Below are 19550 nucleotides of genomic sequence, written 5' to 3' on the forward strand. Positions count from 1 at the left end.
CCCATCTCTGGACAGCCTTTAGTTGTTCGCTTCATGAGAGGTTTGTTGTTGTCAAAGTCCCCTGTCAAACCTCCACCAGTGTCATGGGATCTCAATGTCATTCTCACCCAGCTGATGAAAGCTCCTTTTGAGCCGCTTGATTTCTGCCATCTGAAGTATTTGACCTGGAAGGTCATTTTCTTGGTGGCTGTTACTTCAGCTCGTAGGGTCAGTGAGCTTCAGGCTTTGGTAGTTCATGCACCTTATCTGAAATTTCATCATAACAGAGTAGTCCTCCGCACGCACCCTAAGTTCCTGCCGAAGGTGATGTCTGAGTTCCATCTCAATCAGTCTATTGTCTTGCCAACATTCTTTCCCCGTCCTCATACCCGCCCTGGCGAAAGCAAGCTGCACACTTTGGACTGCAAAAGAGCATTGGCCTTTTACCTGGAGCGGACAAGCCCCTACAGACAGTCCGCCCAGTTGTTTATTTCTTTTAATCCCAACAAGAGGGGAGTTGCTGTCGGGAAACGCACCATATCTAATTGGCTAGCAGACTGCATTTCCTTCACTTACGCCCAAGCTGGGCTGACTTTAGAGGGCCATGTCACAGCTCATAATGTTAGAGCCATGGCTACGTCAGTGGCTCATCTGAGGTCAGCCACTATTGAAGAGATCTGCAAGGCTGCAACGTGGTCATCAGTCCACACATTCACATCTCACTACTGCCTTCAGCAGGATAGCTGACGTGACAGTCGGTTTGGGCAGTCGGTGCTGCAGAATTTGTTTGAGGTTTAGAATCCAACTCCAACCCCCCTAGGCCCATTTTTATTCTGTTCCAGGCTGTACTCCCAGTTAGTTGTTTCTTGTTCCAGGTCAATCTATGTTATGTCCTTGCCGTTGCAAGGCCCAATTGACCACTGTTTACTATTTTGAGTGAGCCTGGAGGCTAGGGATACCCCACATGTGAGAATATCAGCCTGCTTGTCCTTGGAGAAAGCGAAGTTTCTTACCTGAAGCAGGTATTCTCCGAGGACAGCAGGCTGGATTTCTCACAAACCCTCCCACCTCCCCTTTGGAGTTGTCTTTCTTTCTGTCTATTGGATTCAACTGAGGAGCGTGACTGTGCGATGGGCGGGGAAACTACGTGCGCACATGTGCAGTACAAACACCATGCGCGGTGGAACACTCCAGAAGAGACTTCTAGAGATTTTTGCTGAAAATCCTCCAGGGCCGACATCACCTACACATGAGAATATCTAGCCTGCTGTCCTGGGAGAATACCTGCTTCAGGTAAGAAACTTCGCTGTACAGAGGATCCTTAGCTGCAGTCCTGTGCAGGATCTGCAGTACAGTAAGGAAAACAGTTCAGTCCAAGTGGGCCTTGCGGCCTTTATCTGCCAGTTGTATATTTCTGGTTCAGATATATACGCTGCCCCTAATATGTGTGTATAGAAGACTGTGTATGTTTTAATATTGCAATCCACCTAGAATTTTACATTTGAGTAGACTGTAGGGGTTTAGTAAACAGGGCCCTAAGTTTTTAAAATAAATAAATACCATTTTTTTCTGTTGGAACATCAATCTGTGTTCTCTGCCTCAAATAGCTGAATATTCTGTCTAAGAGGTGATTTTTCTTTGTTTCATCCCTCTTTATCTCTTAAGAAGAACGTAGAGGGGTTCAAGTGTGTTTCATTCTGCATTCTTACCTATACGTTAAAAAAAATATTATGCTAATGTAGGTCAGTGAACTGAAATGGCCACTGTACAACATAGGGGATTAATGACAGAGATTTGACCGTATCCCTTTCCCACTAGGTCATATGAAAATATAAGCAAAAAAAAAATGCAAGAAACTTTCGCTTGGCACTAATCCTTTGTTTACGCAGCACTTAGTGACTTTTGGGGTCGTCTCTGTCTGGCATGAAAGCCCTAAAGCTTTGAAGTTTCCCTGAAGTTAATAAAATTAGTTTGCCTTCAGGTTCTAGGCCCGTTGCTGTTTTCGAGTATCCTGTCTTTTTCTGTCTTAATAAAATTCTGGCTTTTAATGTTTAATGATAATTTTCAGCCTAGAAATAAAAGAAGGGGTGAAAGAGAGACTAAAGATCTTCAAAAAGACAGCGGTACTAATAGCCTCTGTGTCGATCATCTTTGGTATTCTAAAGACGTGAGAGGGGATTAAGCTAAGGATCCAGTGATTAACGCTAAATTGATGTAGTGTAACATTCCAGGGAGTGAGTGAAATCCGTTTGAGACTGCATGTCAAAAAAAAAAAAAGAAAGATGCTAGTATAAAGATATAGTTCCTGGAATGAAAACATAAACAATATTGAACTTACAAAAAGGGGAAACCTGGAGAAGTGAACAAGCAATGTCTTTTGAATAATATATTACTCAGCATCCTACCGGTTCAATCAACATTAGTCTCTAATAATAACAGCCTAACTGAGAGACACATATGGGTCCTATGACCCTTTCAGGAGGAGGAAATTCTGTCTTCTGAGCATGTGTGGGGTGGAATCCGCTTAATCCTGAATAAGCTGCAGTTTTTGCTGTTTTGTACCATGTCTCTTTCAATGATTTTCAGTTATTCTCATTTTCAGGCTCTCTTTTGTTTCATTATTTTTTTCAGTTTTGACAATTAGTCTGAGTCAGTTGCAGCAGAACCTCTGCCCTGCTAAACAACTTTGAGTTATGCCCATGGCCTACTTTTCTTTTTTGCTGAATCTGTATTTTCAATAAATATTTGTTTTGCACCTGAATTGTTTTTGAAGCAGACTAGCACATTAGCAGATGCTTCCGATGCTTCTAGAATATGTCCACTGTTAATCATCTCTAGGAGTATTATTGCTATCTCTAAAAAGATAAAGATGTCTTTGGATTCAACGTTTGCTCCAGAATGTCACCTTCATTATTCCGGGCCAGACCACTGCAACTTAAGACCCATCATAATGTGTTAGAATAAATCCAGCTGAAATTTGTCTCTGAGATGACAGAATAAATCCAGCTGAAATTTGTCTCTGAGATGACAGAATAAGATCCAGGGAGTTGTACAGCGTTCATGCTGTGAAGCTAAGTTTCAGCTGTTTTGATGCCCCAACTCAAGATGAGGACCAAATGTGAGGCTTCATCCTTACCTTGTTGCTGCAGTCCTCTGAAGAGCTAAAATTCATGAAGCGCACACAGAAGGATGGCATGCATCCAAGATAGGCCTTAACATCTCGGTGCTGCTCATCTGCGCACTTCGATGTGGTTGAAGTCCAACTTTTTCTGGAGGCTACTCTTAGGAGATCATCTGACTTTGCTTTCTTGGGCTTGAGTTACTGTGGGTTTCAGGGGTGATAATCCTAACTTCTTAAACTCTGTTCTTAAGAGGTCCTAGGATCCGATTTGAGCCAGAAAAGATGATGCTGGAGATTGCCTGATATGTCAGCTTTTTTGACGCATTTTGTGAGTGTTAGAATACCTACGATGGGTATTACATTGGGCGACTCTTCCAAGTTTAGATTCAGCAGGTTGAGAAAGTTCATGTTAAATTCAAGAGTTTGTGATTCATTTAAAAATCTACAGTAATAGCCAAATGAGAGTTAAATCTAGTGAGGTCTTCTGACTGATGCAAACACAGATTATGTATAAGTGTGCACTTTATTCATTCTTGTGTATTTCTTTATTGCATGTTTTATGTGGGTACGATGTTGATACCACAATCTGTGGTTTATTTGTGTATATGACATGCATGCTTTTGAGAAGGGAATTACCAGTTGTTCACCAGTGTGTCCCCCAAGAGATGGACGTTAGGGGTTAATCTGTAATTACGTTGAGTGGCAAAATAACAAACTAAAGTTACTCTGTTATATTTAACTACATTTTTACTGAACGTTAACCAACTAGGTTTGTGGTTGAAAATTGTAAATGGTAGCTATTTTGTGGTTAGACTTAGAACAGCTGCTTGTGTGAATGGCTTTCAGATAAATTTGTCTTGTTAATACTGAAATGTGTGCAAACTGGTTGAATTGAAACTGTCACCAAGAATGACTGCAGAGTTACCATTTTCCTAATGCATAAATGTATATGCCCTATGAATTTGAGTACACAAATGCAACAGGTCAGTAGAGGAACGTTTTCAAATTAAAGGGGTAATCTGTTTTTAAATTGATCTTAATTGGCTCCATGTCTAACTTTGACACAATTTCTTTTAGCAAAAATATTGTCTTGTATTCAGATTTAAAAAAAAAAAAAAAAACAGACTGAAAAAAAATGCTAAAATGTTCTTGGTCTTCAAAAGTAAAAAATGTAACTTATTCATAACTCTTAAAATATTTCACATTTTTTTTTAGATAAGTGATGATTATAGTGTCATTGGACGTTCATTGTTCAAAAAGGAGACCAACATTCACATTTTTGTGGGGTTAAAGGTCAAATTGTCAACAGGAGAAGATGGCATCATAGAGGGCAGCTTTGGACAAAGTGGGAAGTTCAAAATACGAATTCCAAGTGAGTATATGTTCTTCAAACGTAGGTAATAAAGACAAAATAGAAGGTGAAAAAAAGTGTAACATAACAATATTGTAGGCCATATCCTGCATGAACTAATAACACAGCAGGCTATATCTTTTGAGAAATGAACAGAGTTGAGCTTGGTAAGTTGCTGTTGTCTAGTAATTGTCCAACAATGCCACTGGAATCTAGGAAGCTGGATGTTTGGGCAAAGCTTTGTTAGTCTTGGTAGTAGCTTAAAAAAGCCTGGAGTTAAGTCAGGGGAGAGGAGATTGAATGTTGGATTATGTGTAAAATCCTAATGCTCATCAACCTAGGATGGTAGAGAACTAATGTGGAAGAAAAGAAAAGCTGACTTGACTAAAGAGTGATTTGCTTACAAGTGGTCAAGCTTCTATTGCTGGCAACTGGATATACACTTGTAGAGTACTATAATTGGTGAGACTGACTGGTTTTGTTGGTCTTTTTCTATCATTATTATTATTATGTTAGTATAGTCACTCATTTTCATCTGCATTGCTGCAAATGTGTGGATATCTGGGTGTTGCCTGCTCATTGGACCTCACTTTCTTCTTTTCTAGAAGAGGATACAAGACCAAGTAATGGGAAAGGGAAATGGGACTTGATATACTGCCTTTCTGAGGTTTTTGCAACTACATTCAAAGCGATTTACATATATATTCAAGTACTTATTTTGTACCAGGGGCAATGGAGGGTTAAGTGACTTGCCCAGAGTCACAAGAAGGTGCAGTGGGAATTGAACTCATTTCCCCAGGATCAGGGTCCACTGCACTAACCACTAGGCTACTCCTCCAGCCTAGTGGTTAGTGCAGTGGACTTTGATCCTGGGGAAATGAGTTCGATTCCCACTGCAGCTCCTTGTGACTGGGCAAGTCACTTAACCCTCCATTGCCCCTGGTACAAAATAAGTACCTCAATATTTGTAAACCCCACATTGGCGCAAACTGGGGGGATATTTTACAGCACTAATGAAAGCAAAAGCCAGCCCGGGCTTTTGCTCGAGTTTTGACCCTGGAAAATTACATACAAAAATTATCATTGGAAAATCTGTATGGCTTTGATTCTTTCCTTGCCCTGCCCCACCTCTTCACTCCTCAGATAAAAGTATGTGCATTGTTGAACAATGGGGGCTGGGCCAGGGGTATCTTTAGCCCTGTGCCCCCTACTCCTACCTTCAGCATCTCCCCTTTCCTTCCCTCCTCTCACTTGATCTAGCATCTCCCATTCCCGTTCTACTCCCTACCTCCCCTCTGGTCTAGCATCTCTGGTCCCATGTCCAGCGTCGGCGTCGCCACGCCTCCCTTTTCTTTACCCCTGCAAATACACTCCAAAGTACCCAGTGTTAGCAATGGGACCTTTCAGTAGAGGCCCATGCTCAAGTGCTGCCATATCTGTCTCACCCATCGTCGATGCATTTCTTGCTGGGGGAAAGGCGGGATGCCACAGTAATTGAGCACGGCCCTCTGCTGGAGAGAAGGGAACGAGAATGGAAACCAAGAGGAGATAAAAAGAATCCAGGGTGTAGGGTACAGCGCTGCGTAACCCTAGTAGCGCTATAGAAATGCTAAGTAGTAGTAGTAGTAGGGTAGACTGGCTCTTCCAAACAACCACAAGGGAGATCCTTGCTCGAAAATGTATACAGTCTTTATTGAAAATCACCAAACGACTCGACACAGCTGCCATGTTTCGGTGCCTAATCGCCTGCCTCAGGAGTCAGGCTGTGAATGCAGTATAGCTCTTTGAATGATTCCCATCACGACTACAGCAGCAAGCCTCCACTCCACCCACTTTAAAGAAGGCCAGTAAACAGCCAACTGTCACACACGGACAGTTCCTTGAAGTAAAGTTTCACTTTCTGCCCCGGGAATGGATGGTGCTCTGCTTTATGTGAACATGCTTCCGGCGCTAGTCTCTTCTGCACCACTACCCTCAAATGTTGCTGCTCTAGGAGGATACCTAGTCTGTTCATGGCAGGGCCAGCGCTGTTGAACAACCACATATTTTTACCCGCTGGCATACTGGGCAATTATAAAAGCCCCAACGTCCTTGAGCAGAAAGCTGTTTTACCCTTGGAAAGGGCATTCATTATTTTCATTATTGCCCTGTCTGTCAACTCCAGTTCACATTCCATTGTCAGCTCGGTGTTGCTTTTCCAATACATCTGCATCCAGTTTTTGTTTTGTTTTTTAATTTAATTAAATGTAGGTGGTCAGATTCTTCAGCCCCACACACATTTTTATTCTGTCTTTCTATTCTCATCATAAAAGAGATGCTTGTAATCTTTTTCCCCTAAATTGATGTAATTGTTAAGGAATGTGTTTGTAAACCAAAAAGGGCCTATTCTAGGAAAAGAAAATCCAGTCTATATGTTAAAAGATCTTACAAAATGACAGACCTTTCAGCTGCTTATGTGATTTAAAAACATGACTCAGCTTTGAGCACTGAGCAGATAATCATTGAAGCATTTAGAATAACTTGCATTTTATGTGTGTTAACATTAACCCTTCAGAAGTCTATATTTTCTAACATTTTAGGAGAGAAGTAAAGGTGGTATTTGTTCTAAATTACACATGGGTAAACCTTGACAAAGGAGGTAATTTGGCTTCTTTAAGAACACAGAATCTACATGACAGTGTAAGATTTTCCTGCAGGTCCCACTGGATCTCGTAGCTAATTTTCTGCTGAACATCTTAAAGTTTTTGAGATGTGTAGGTGGCCCAAGTAGAGCTGCTCAATTGTAGACCAGTTGGCTTTGGTTTTGTAAACTTTTAATGAGGGTAGTAGTGAAAATCGGTACTAGTCGGCTAAATCCTAAGAAAGCACCCCCTGCCCAATCTTGTGTCCTAAGAATGTCTTCTCTCCTCTCCTCAACCCCCTTCACTGCTCTGCAAACACTGCACCTCCTTCTCCACTTACATTAAGAAGATTCACTGCCCCCCCCCCCCCAAACAAAAAAACAAAAAAAACAACCACCAACCATCTTCATACCTTTCTGGAATCTCAAGTAATGATTCTGGAGGGTCCTTTGTCATTGCCTGAAGGGGGGAGTATGTGAATTTCTGATTTCTTCCCTATCGGCAAAATAGTCACTAGATTCCATGCTTTCAGATATTTGTGCTCATTCACTTACTCAGTAATATCATTGGAAAAAATTATATCCTCCTTTGTATGCAACACCAATCTAGGCTTGATATCCAGATAGTTCAATGATACAGAAGACTGCTGCCTCAGAAATAATGGACACAGAGTAGATAACAGAATGTCTCCCAGTTCAATCGGGAATATAAATCCAAAGGTCCAGCTCGCAAGCCAGACTAACTGGTAATATTGAAAACCAGGAACCCATGTGTACAAACCAGGCCATACATTTTCATATTAAAGGAACCTAGTCGGGTTCCAGAGAGGGCTGAGCTGTGACATGATTGAGCAGATCCTCCCTTCTTAGTCACTGGAAAGTCTGCAGTATTTTTCAGCACTTTGGAACCACTTTCTAGTTATGCAACTATATTGATTAAGTAACAAAAAAGATATCCCCTCTGGTGTGGAGTTAAAAGATGGGGTTAAGAATGCTCTCACCATTGCTCCCAGTTAGCAGATCGTTTGTTTTGTTTTTTTAATTGAAAACATAAGCTGCTGTTTGTGAGATCGTAATGGTTTCTGATCTGTATAACTTTGTTATGCTTTCTGAAGACTAATGGTGGAGTCGTCCCCCTCCCCCTTGCTGCTGCTTGTCATAGAATTTTGTCTTGCCTTTACATGTTATGACCTTTTGAAAGCCTTCTGGAGACCAGCCGGCGCTCCCTGGAAGATGCTGAGTATTTTCCCTTGAGAGTACAGTGCAGATGAGATTCATTATTGGGAGAAGTTACTTACGGGATTGGAACCCTGGACTCCACTTTCTACTGCAGTTGCTCTGAGCTTAAATTCTTTTGAGACAGAGGAAAACCTGTGCTTAATTTTTCAAAGGGAACATAGTAACATGGAAAATGACAGCAAATAAAACCCGGTATGGTCGATAGGGTTGCCAACTAAATCCAGATTCAGCTGACAGGGTTGATTCAGTCCTGGGTTCACCCTATTCCCCATTGCATTCCCTAAGAAAAGCAAGACTGCAAGTCCCTGCATGCAATGAGGTAAATCCAGAATTAGATCAACCCTGTCGGGCCAATCTGGAACCAGTTGGCAGCCCTAGTCTGCCCCATAAAGTGGGTAGGTGTACCAAACTAACTGGTGGTAATGAGAATTGGGAGCTTTACTGTTAAGCTAACTTTTTATTTTTTTTCACTGTTTAATTTGGTTTTACAAACTATCCCTTCTTCTGTTGGGATTTTTACCTCATCTTATGAAATATAGGAGTAAACCAATAGTATTTCTCAGTTGCTTCAGACTTTTTCTGGAATTGCACCCTTTCAAAGGTGGCTGTTCTTTTCTGCATGACTGAATAATCTGATTTTATCTAGAGTTTCCTGTCCATAAGTGTATATGATGATTTTGACTGTTCACCCTTTATACATCTCCAGCATTAGCTTTCTTACTGTTGCATAGGCCATCTTTTCCACCCAATTCGATTGTATTCTTTGTGGTAAAGTATCCTTTTCCTGGGGTACCATCGAGTTGTGCTCTGGTGGCCTGTTGTATCCATTTTGTTGACATGTGTTCAGTGCTCTGACCCACTGTTCTAGAGTACTGACTGTGATCTAGAACAGTGGTTCTCAACCAGTGTGTCAGGAGCTGGGAGATGTCCCCCAAAACAAATACACACATTTTTACCCTTTCTGTTTAATATGCACATTATTATATGCATTTATTTTATAAAATATGCATGTAAATGCTAACCTATCTTCAACCCCACCTCAGAAATACCTCTGTCCAGGCCATATTGCATAAATTTACAGAATAATTTAATAAAAGCTTATTTTTGCATGTAAAATACTTTTAGAATATTTGCTTAGTTTCAGATCTTTTACCAATGGGATGGGAAATTACAATAATGGTCTTTGAGACATTTTTACTAAAGCGCACTAAGCATTTAATGTAGGATTTAGTTCACAGGCTAAGCATTTAGCACAGACCTGCTGTTACAGCTTCCAGTGTGCTAAATATTCCATGTTCCTTAGCATCCCTCTGGACCGGCCCAGAATGTGACTGATGGGTTGTGCACGCCTTCCAGCAGGTGGAGACTGGGGGCAGGTTATGGACAGAGAGGGGGCATGGAGAGTTAGTGCATAGAAGTTACCATGAGCTGTCACAGCTGCAGATAGTGCAGGGGCACTTAATGCTTTCTCATGAAGCGGCATTAACTGCAGTAGACTGTAAAATTTTGGTAGAAGATATAAGGGCCTGTGTGACAAAAGTATTTAACATGTATGTTAACGGAGGGGAGCTCCCGAACTCGTTGAGAACTGCATGGATAATTGTTTTGTTAAAACCAGGGAAGGACTCGACCCAGGCAGACTCATATCGGCCAATTTCTTTAATCTCTTTTGAGGCAAAATTGTTTGCAAAGATTATGGCAAATAGGCTGGCTCGGTTCCTACCTCAATTGGTGTTAGACCCTCAAGTTGGGTTTGTCCGAGAACGATCAGTGGCTAAAAACCTGAGAAAGATCTTGTTGGCTTTAGAGCGGGTAAAGTAAGGGCATTCTCCGACTCTGTTAATCAGCTTTGATGCTCATAAAGCATTTGATCATGTGAGATGGGATTTTATGTTTGCAGTACTGGAGGCTTATGGAGTGAACGGGTTATTTTTAGAGAGGCCATTAAAACAATTTACCAAAGGCCACTGGCAGAGGTGTCGGTGAACGGGGTGAACTCACGGAGGTTTGAGATAGCGCGAGGTACTAGGCAAGGATGCCCACTGTCACCACTGTTGTTTGTACTGGCTTTGGATCCTCTGGTGCGGGATATTATGGACTCGGCAGATGTGCAGGGGGTACAACTTGGTCCTGAACATTTTAAGGTATCTGCTTTTGCAGATGACTTACTGGTGATTTTTCGGAACCCACAGGTATCTCTGTCTGCTATTTTAGAAATTTTCAGGGAATATGGAGACTTTTCGGGATTTTCCCTGAACTTACAGTGGTGGAAATAAGTATTTGATCCCTTGCTGATTTTGTAAGTTTCCCCACTGACAAAGACATGAGCAGCCCATAATTGAAGGGTAGGTTATTGGTAACAGTGAGAGATAGCACATCACAAATTAAATCCGGAAAATCACATTGTGGAAAGTATATGAATTTATTTGCATTCTGCAGAGGGAAATAAGTATTTAATCCCTCTGGCAAACAAGACCTAATACTTGGTGGCAAAACCCTTGTTGGCAAGCACAGCGGTCAGACGTCTTCTGTAGTTGATGATGAGGTTTGCACACATGTCAGGAGGAATTTTGGTCCACTCCTCTTTGCAGATCATCTCTAAATCATTAAGAGTTCTGGGCTGTCGCTTGGCAACTCGCAGCTTCAGCTCCCTCCATAAGTTTTCAATGGGATTAAGGTCTGGTGACTGGCTAGGCCACTCCATGACCCTAATGTGCTTCTTCCTGAGCCACTCCTTTGTTGCCTTGGCTGTATGTTTTGGGTCATTGTCATGCTGGAAGACCCAGCCACGACCCATTTTTAAGGCCCTGGCGGAGGGAAGGAGGTTGTCACTCAGAATTGTACGGTACATGGCCCCATCCATTCTCCCATTGATGCGGTGAAGTAGTCCTGTGCCCTTAGCAGAGAAACACCCCCAAAACATAACATTTCCACCTCCATGCTTGACAGTGGGGACGGTGTTCTTTGGGTCATAGGCAGCATTTCTCTTCCTCCAAACACGGCGAGTTGAGTTCATGCCAAAGAGCTCAATTTTTGTCTCATCTGACCACAGCACCTTCTCCCAATCACTCTCGGCATCATCCAGGTGTTCACTGGCAAACTTCAGACGGGCCGTCACATGTGCCTTCCGGAGCAGGGGGACCTTGCGGGCACTGCAGGATTGCAATCCGTTATGTCGTAATGTGTTACCAATGGTTTTCGTGGTGACAGTGGTCCCAGCTGCCTTGAGATCATTGACAAGTTCCCCCCTTGTAGTTGTAGGCTGATTTCTAACCTTCCTCATGATCAAGGATACCCCACGAGGTGAGATTTTGCGTGGAGCCCCAGATCTTTGTCGATTGACAGTCATTTTGTACTTCTTCCATTTTCTTACTATGGCACCAACAGTTGTCTCCTTCTCGCCCAGCGTCTTACTGATGGTTTTGTAGCCCATTCCAGCCTTGTGCAGGTGTATGATCTTGTCCCTGACATCCTTAGACAGCTCCTTGCTCTTGGCCATTTTGTAGAGGTTAGAGTCTGACTGATTCACTGAGTCTGTGGACAGGTGTCTTTCATACAGGTGACCATTGCCGACAGCTGTCTGTCATGCAGGTAACGAGTTGATTTGGAGCATCTACCTGGTCTGTAGGGGCCAGATCTCTTACTGGTTGGTGGGGGATCAAATACTTATTTCCCTCTGCAGAATGCAAATAAATTCATATACTTTCCACAATGTGATTTTCCGGATTTAATTTGTGATGTGCTATCTCTCACTGTTACCAATAACCTACCCTTCAATTATGGGCTGCTCATGTCTTTGTCAGTGGGCAAACTTACAAAATCAGCAAGGGATCAAATACTTATTTCCACCACTGTAGATAAGTCTGAGATTCAGCCACTATATCTGTCAGAGGAGGAATGGAATAGGTTGAACTGCCCGTAAAAGAACCGATCGCTCATTTACATATCTGGGGATACAACTTCCGGGAGACACGGAACAATTGTATCATTTAAATGTGGATCAGCTATTTAACTATACCAAACAGCTACTGGAGAGGTGGTCTCACCTGCCCATATCTGTGCTGGGTAGGATCTCCTTATTTAATGAGATATTGTTTCCAAAATGGCTCTATTGTTTCCAAATCTTACCGCTTTACTTTACTCAAGGGGATTGGAGGAAGTTGATGGGTATGCTCTCTAAATTTTTTTGGAATAAAAAAACGTCCACAAATATGCTGGCAAAACATGTTGGACACGTGGGATAGAGGAGGCTTTGGGATCTTGAACTTGCAATGTTATAATAGAGCTTGCTTGATGAGACATCTGGGGGACTGGCTGCTGGATACCTCCCATTTTACTCCACGAGCGGTGGAAGAGGAGTGAGTTAAGCCACTGCGACTTCAAGACGTGATACATGCAAAGCGTGAGACGCTGCCAGCACACTTGAGAAAGAGTACACTGATCAGGCCGCTCCAGATGCTGTGGAGAGAATTAGGCCGAGTTTTGAAGTTTGACACACGATATAGTAGATTGTTACCTTTGACAGGGAATGATGGATTTTTCTCAGGGATAGATAATCAGCGTTTTCGCATATGGCGACGCCAGGGGATTAATACCCTGCAGGATATTGTGGATTCCGCGGGTAATATAAGGAGCTTGGAATCTTTAGGCCTGGGTGAACTAGGGTGGATGGATAAATTTGCATATCAACAGATCTCTCATTATATTAGAGCAATTCCTAAACAGTCCCTTGTTGTTGATGTGCCCAACTTGATAGAGCAGCTCTATGTAACGCTCACGGCGGAGGCCACATCTATTTCAACGCTTCATAAAAGGCTTATGCACAGCAGCACCCACAGAGTACTAGATCGCCTGGTAGAGAAATGGCCGATAGACTTGCAAACAGAGATTACAACGCAAATGCTGCTGAAAGCTATGCGACAAATTCCAAAAAGAACGGGTAGTGCAGAGCTTAGGGAATGTCAGGGCAGAGTGATATTTAGAGTATATACGTCTAAATTGAGGCTGTATTTAATGGGAGGGGCAGACTCGCTACAATGTGATAAATGTGGGGGATCTCAATGCACCTATTATCACGCTATGTGGGATTGCCCAGGGATAAAGAGCTACTGGGAGAAAATAATTAGGTTTCTGGGACATATATTGAATACCCGTATACCGCTGCAACCAGAGAAGATCTTACTGGGGATGGATGTCTTGCTGGGGGCCGGTGCTATTCACCACAATTTGCTCTTATACAAAGCTTTGTTAATTGGGAAAAAATGTATATTGGTTAATTGGGTCAAACAAGAATCTCCCACCTATTGGCAGTGGCGTAACAGACTGCATGCTTTATTGTTAATGGAACTAAGAGATGTTCACCTGAAATTTAAAAGACAAAAAGAGTTCTACTTGACTTGGAAAAGTTATATACAGGTACTGGCACCTCGACCTCGTAGTTTAATTCTTAACAATTGGGGGACCCATTAGACGCAGGGAAGACCACTAATCAATAGAGACAATGATAGACTTCACCATTACAATCCTTACAATTAAGCTCCCTATGGTGGGGTGGGGGGAGGAGGGGGGGGAGAAGTACAAGTACATGGGGAAGGGGAAGTGTGGAGGTGTGTGGAAGGGGGAGTTGGAATGGGCTCGATGGGGAGGGGAGAAAATGTTAAGTGACTGATGTTCATCATAATATTAGTATTACCGCATTTTGTTAAATATTGGAAGTTATGTAATCTAATACTGTTTGATCTGTTAATTGGCAAAGTCATCAATAAAAAGTTGAAAGATAACTGCAGTAGACTGTCGGCCATGGTTAAAAATAGAAATAAATAAAATATAACCAGCATGATCCTCCTAGCAGCATCCTGATCCCTTTTCTACTTCTTCCAATATCTCACTATTACCCCTGAACCTCCTATCCCCCCCCCCCCCCCCCACCAACATCCACTCTTCCCCGCTAAAGAAGCACCGGACCTGTCCCCCGTCCTCCCCCCATTATGTACTAAGGGTTCTTCAAGGACAAATAGGACATAGAATCTCACAAGTGGGTGACGTCCACCAATGAAGCTCTGGTGCACACCCACTTGAGATCCTTGCCCGCTGTTGTTGGAGAACACCTGCTACAGGCGAGTTAATTGTTTTCCATGGTATTAGTGGTAGAGCAGGAGTGATCCCTAGATGCTCCTGCTCTGGGTTCAAAATTGTGTTCTGACCTCTAGTGGTTATTCGGAGAGACAACTGCTTGAGGTCAAAGCCTCTGTTTTGAACTTGGGAGGCAATGGGGTGGGAGCATCCATAGATAACTGTTGCCCAGATATTATGCCCCCGTGGAATCTCTCAGTACACGCCTGGAGGTGGGGTTGGGGACAACAGGGGAGGGTAGAAATGCTGAGGGGGTTGTTATTGGGCACTCCATTAATGTATGAGGCTGTGATAAATGGATTGGCAGGTAGCGTAGCTGCATTTCCTTTACGATAACTGCAGGGCAGATACTGGTCATGGCCTCAGGAGATACTGTACAAGCTTGCTGCACATTTAAGTTTTTCAAGTAACATGCAGGAAACTTAACTGCAGTTCAGTAGACAGGTCCCTATATGTCCTGGTCCCTTTTGAGACGTTGTAGCTGTTTAGATGACACTGATGCTGTGAAACTGCATGAGAGAGAATGTGTCGCTTCTCAGCTGTGCTATCAGATGAAGCATTTTACATAAACTTACATTTTTCCTACTGGTGGTTTTCTTGATACTGATTAATAGTTGTGTCCAACAGCTTAAAACTGATTGCAGGAAATGTCAGTAAGAAGCCAGGACTAGTTAAAAAGAGAACAAACAAAAAGGAAAACAAGACCCCATCCCGAGTGAAAATTCCTTTCCAAAGCTAATGGCTGAGGTTATAACCTCCGTAAGAGAAACTCTGGTCCCAGATGGACAGTTTAGTGCCTGTAGTAGGAATTAACCAAGAGAAAAAAAGAAACTGAAATATGTTTTGCCTCTTGCACCTGTAACCCCCATCCTCCCCCTTCGTTTACTCATTTCCTGTTTAGCTGAGCCAGCAGGTCTCCTGAAAGAACATCTAGTGATTCGGGGTCTAATAACTGTAATTGGGCTAATTTTCAGAAAGTTCTCAAATGCTTTTAGGCTACGAGGATTTTATCTGTCCTCCATTATTCTCAGTATGTAGAAAATACATTTTAAGCAGTGATGACCGAGTGCTGAACAAGCCCTGGTTTCACAGGGGCTTTCTCTCATTCTGTGCACATGGCAGATTATTCCATCATTAAACATGTCACTAGGTCCTGGTGTAATGAGTTTGCAGGTTATGTTACGTTTAAAGTTATGGTTAGAAGTGGTTAATTCAATTTAACTTCCATTAAATAAAATTAGAAAGGCTCGATGAGGACAAGTGTTAAGTGGGAGATTTCTCATCCACCACTAATGAAAAGATAAAGGTTTATTAAAGAGGGAAAAGGACTGTGGAGTTAGTACACCAAGCTTTCAACTCTGACTCCTACTGATATTAACCTTTACATTTTTTGTATTGGTAAATATAACTAAGAACCTGACTGTTAAAAATGGTCTTTAAAGGATGATTTGTTTTGGTATCAGGCCTCATTTTAATTGTAATACTTTATGGTATTTTATGGATTTTATTTGATGATATCTTATTGATGCATAACAGTTCATGTTAATTTGTATTGTTTTATTTCTCGGTTTTATTGTATTATGATTGTTGTACCTCAACTTGAGCTTTTATGGAAAGGCAAGTTACAATTGAAAATATAAGATTATACTAGTTCTTAGCACAATTGAAACCTTATTAACATGGTGGATGTCACCATATAAGGAAGATTTGACAAAGCCATAGAAACATAGGACTCCTCTTAGTAAAATACATGAAGCAGTTAACTTGAGAATTAGCTTATAATTTAGTGTTATTTATATTCCACCTTTCTGTGGTACAATCAAAGTGGTTTATGTACGACTTACACCAAAAGTCCACACCCACACTTACAATTAGCACACGGGCTTAACACTTCATGTGCACTAATACCCACATTAACTGACAAACCTGGGATGGGACAGGGACTGCGCCTTACACTTAACATGCAGTATAGTACTGTGCATTAATTTTCAAGTTTTATTTATATTTGCTGTCCCGTTCAATGGATGTGCCTTCTAGGCGGCTTACAGGTAAACAAAGAGGGGTGTGAGTTAGACACAATATAGCACAGTGAGGGAAAAGAGGGTAGGATTACAATATGCAATAGGAAAGGGGGGGGAGGGGAGTGTTGGACAGGTTGCACAGGTGCTATCTAGTGATTGCTTGAGATGAGGGGTCAGTGTCGGAAATGGGTTTTAGAAAAACACATCCCTAAATAAGTATGTTTTCAAGCCTGTTTTAAATTATTCAAGTGTTATCTGTAGACAGAGATGTGTGGGTAGTGAGTTCACAAGAGGGGTCCTTGCACTGAGAAAATCAAGTCTCTGGTATGTTCGTGGATAATTTCCCTCTGACTGGGCGTATTAAAACATCTCCAATGTAGATAATGCGTGGCAGGTGTGTTATCCCTGCATTAGGTTTTGCGTTCATTTTGGCCATCAAGTTGCACTAACTGTAAATCTTTGCTGTCGTTTGGGCTCCTTTTACTAAGCTGCAGTAAAGACCACAAGGCTCCTGGTTCTGCTTCTCTGCATCCTTTTGGAAATACAGGCTGTGATTTCACATATCCTTCTGCACCCATAGCAGATACAGCCACCACAAGGTCTCATTCCCATTTGATGGGCTTCAGTTGCCTCAACTTCACGCCCCTCTCATCTTGTACTGCTTCCTTAAATTTCTGCACTTGTTTTTGCATTAAAAGGTAACTGCCTTGTATTCAGCCACTCCCCAAGCTTTCTTAAATCACTTCATTCTGCTCCCGCAGAGGTGTCTATGCTTTTGCAGGTTTTAATGTCATTTGCAAAAAAAGACTAAATTTACCTTACAAACCCCTCCAAAGTGTTGCTCACAAAGGTATTGAACAGAACCAGCTCCAGGACCCAATCTCTTCTTTCTGTACTAAGGAAAAAAAAGTGTGGTAAGATGGTCTCCTTGCTACACCCCCTCCCCCCAATCACACTTTTTCCTTCAGTCTGTACTCTTCAGTTTTTTCATCTCTTTTTATATCTGAAGAATGATTTATTGTCTTTCATTAAATTGGTTAATTTTTTCCTCTGTTTGGAGCCTTTATCATCTAATCATGAGTGCTAAGCCACAGAAAAGGTATCATGTCATTAGTCCTTTAAAAAGAAGACTTAATTATGACAGCATTTCTATATTGTAGAGCAGTCAGAATCTGAATCGTGAACCACTTAATGCACGTTGAAAAGTTAGGCTTTTGAAGGGCAGTTATGCATCCCTTTGCACCCCTGAATGTATAGAATACCAACGCTTACAGTGGGGGAAATAAGTATTTGATCCCTTGCTGATTTTGTAAGTTTGCCCACTGACAAAGACATGAGCAGCCCATAATTGAAGGGTAGGTTATTGGTAACAGTGAGAGATAGCACATCACAAATTAAATCCGGAAAATCACATTGTGGAAAGTATATGAATTTATTTGCATTCTGCAGAGGGAAATAAGTATTTGATCCCCCACCAACCAGTAAGAGATCTGGCCCCTACAGACCAGGTAGATGCTCCAAATCAACTCGTTACCTGCATGACAGACAGCTGTCGGCAATGGTCACCTGTATGAAAGACACCTGTCCACAGACTCAGTGAATCAGTCAGACTCTAACCTCTACAAAATGGCCAAGAGCAAGGAGCTGTCTAAGGATGTCAGGGACAAGATCATACACCTGCACAAGGCTGGAATGGGCTACAAAACCATCAGTAAGACGCTGGGCGAGAAGGAGACAACTGTTGGTGCCATAGTAAGAAAATGGAAGAAGTACAAAATGACTGTCAATCGACAAAGATCTGGGGCTCCACGCAAAATCTCACCTCGTGGGGTATCCTTGATCATGAGGAAGGTTAGAAATCAGCCTACAACTACAAGGGGGGAACTTGTCAATGATCTCAAGGCAGCTGGGACCACTGTCACCACGAAAACCATTGGTAACACATTACGACATAACGGATTGCAATCCTGCAGTGCCCGCAAGGTCCCCCTGCTCCGGAAGGCACATGTGACGGCCCGTCTGAAGTTTGCCAGTGAACACCTGGATGATGCCGAGAGTGATTGGGAGAAGGTGCTGTGGTCAGATGAGACAAAAATTGAGCTCTTTGGCATGAACTCAACTCGCCGTGTTTGGAGGAAGAGAAATGCTGCCTATGACCCAAAGAACACCGTCCCCACTGTCAAGCATGGAGGTGGAAATGTTATGTTTTGGGGGTGTTTCTCTGCTAAGGGCACAGGACTACTTCACCGCATCAATGGGAGAATGGATGGGGCCATGTACCGTACAATTCTGAGTGACAACCTCCTTCCCTCCGCCAGGGCCTTAAAAATGGGTCGTGGCTGGGTCTTCCAGCACGACAATGACCCAAAACATACAGCCAAGGCAACAAAGGAGTGGCTCAGGAAGAAGCACATTAGGGTCATGGAGTGGCCTAGCCAGTCACCAGACCTTAATCCCATTGAAAACTTATGGAGGGAGCTGAAGCTGCGAGTTGCCAAGCGACAGCCCAGAACTCTTAATGATTTAGAGATGATCTGCAAAGAGGAGTGGACCAAAATTCCTCCTGACATGTGTGCAAACCTCATCATCAACTACAGAAGACGTCTGACCGCTGTGCTTGCCAACAAGGGTTTTGCCACCAAGTATTAGGTCTTGTTTGCCAGAGGGATCAAATACTTATTTCCCTCTGCAGAATGCAAATAAATTCATATACTTTCCACAATGTGATTTTCCGGATTTAATTTGTGATGTGCTATCTCTCACTGTTACCAATAACCTACCCTTCAATTATGGGCTGCTCATGTCTTTGTCAGTGGGCAAACTTACAAAATCAGCAAGGGATCAAATACTTATTTCCCCCACTGTATGTGTTTAAGTGTACACTTACCTGCAAAAGTGCCAGCAGAGCACTCAAGCGCTGTTCTGTAATGGTCTGCATGGCATAGCGTGTAAATCTGAGGGGTGCATATTCATGGGCTCAGCACATACGCTGTAATTTACAGAATGCTCTCGATTATGTGCATCCCTATTACTTTTTGGGTTATCGCTGTTATGCCAGGTGTGTGGTTGGTGCACAGGTGCCATTAT

At 42.4% G+C, this 19550-nt stretch overlaps 1 protein-coding gene across 1 annotated transcript in view; it reads left to right on the forward strand.

The window, feature by feature from the left end:
* The window catches only part of EEFSEC (eukaryotic elongation factor, selenocysteine-tRNA specific), a 214031-nt gene that overhangs the window by 111246 nt on the left and 83235 nt on the right, over positions 1–19550 (forward strand). Inside the window, 1 exon segment of the mRNA XM_030206082.1 lies at positions 4316–4472. Within this exon segment, the coding sequence (XP_030061942.1) occupies positions 4316–4472 (157 nt within the window).

The sequence above is a fragment of the Microcaecilia unicolor genome, chromosome 6, assembly GCF_901765095.1.
Source record: "Microcaecilia unicolor chromosome 6, aMicUni1.1, whole genome shotgun sequence".
NCBI classification, from domain to species: Eukaryota; Metazoa; Chordata; class Amphibia; order Gymnophiona; family Siphonopidae; genus Microcaecilia; species Microcaecilia unicolor.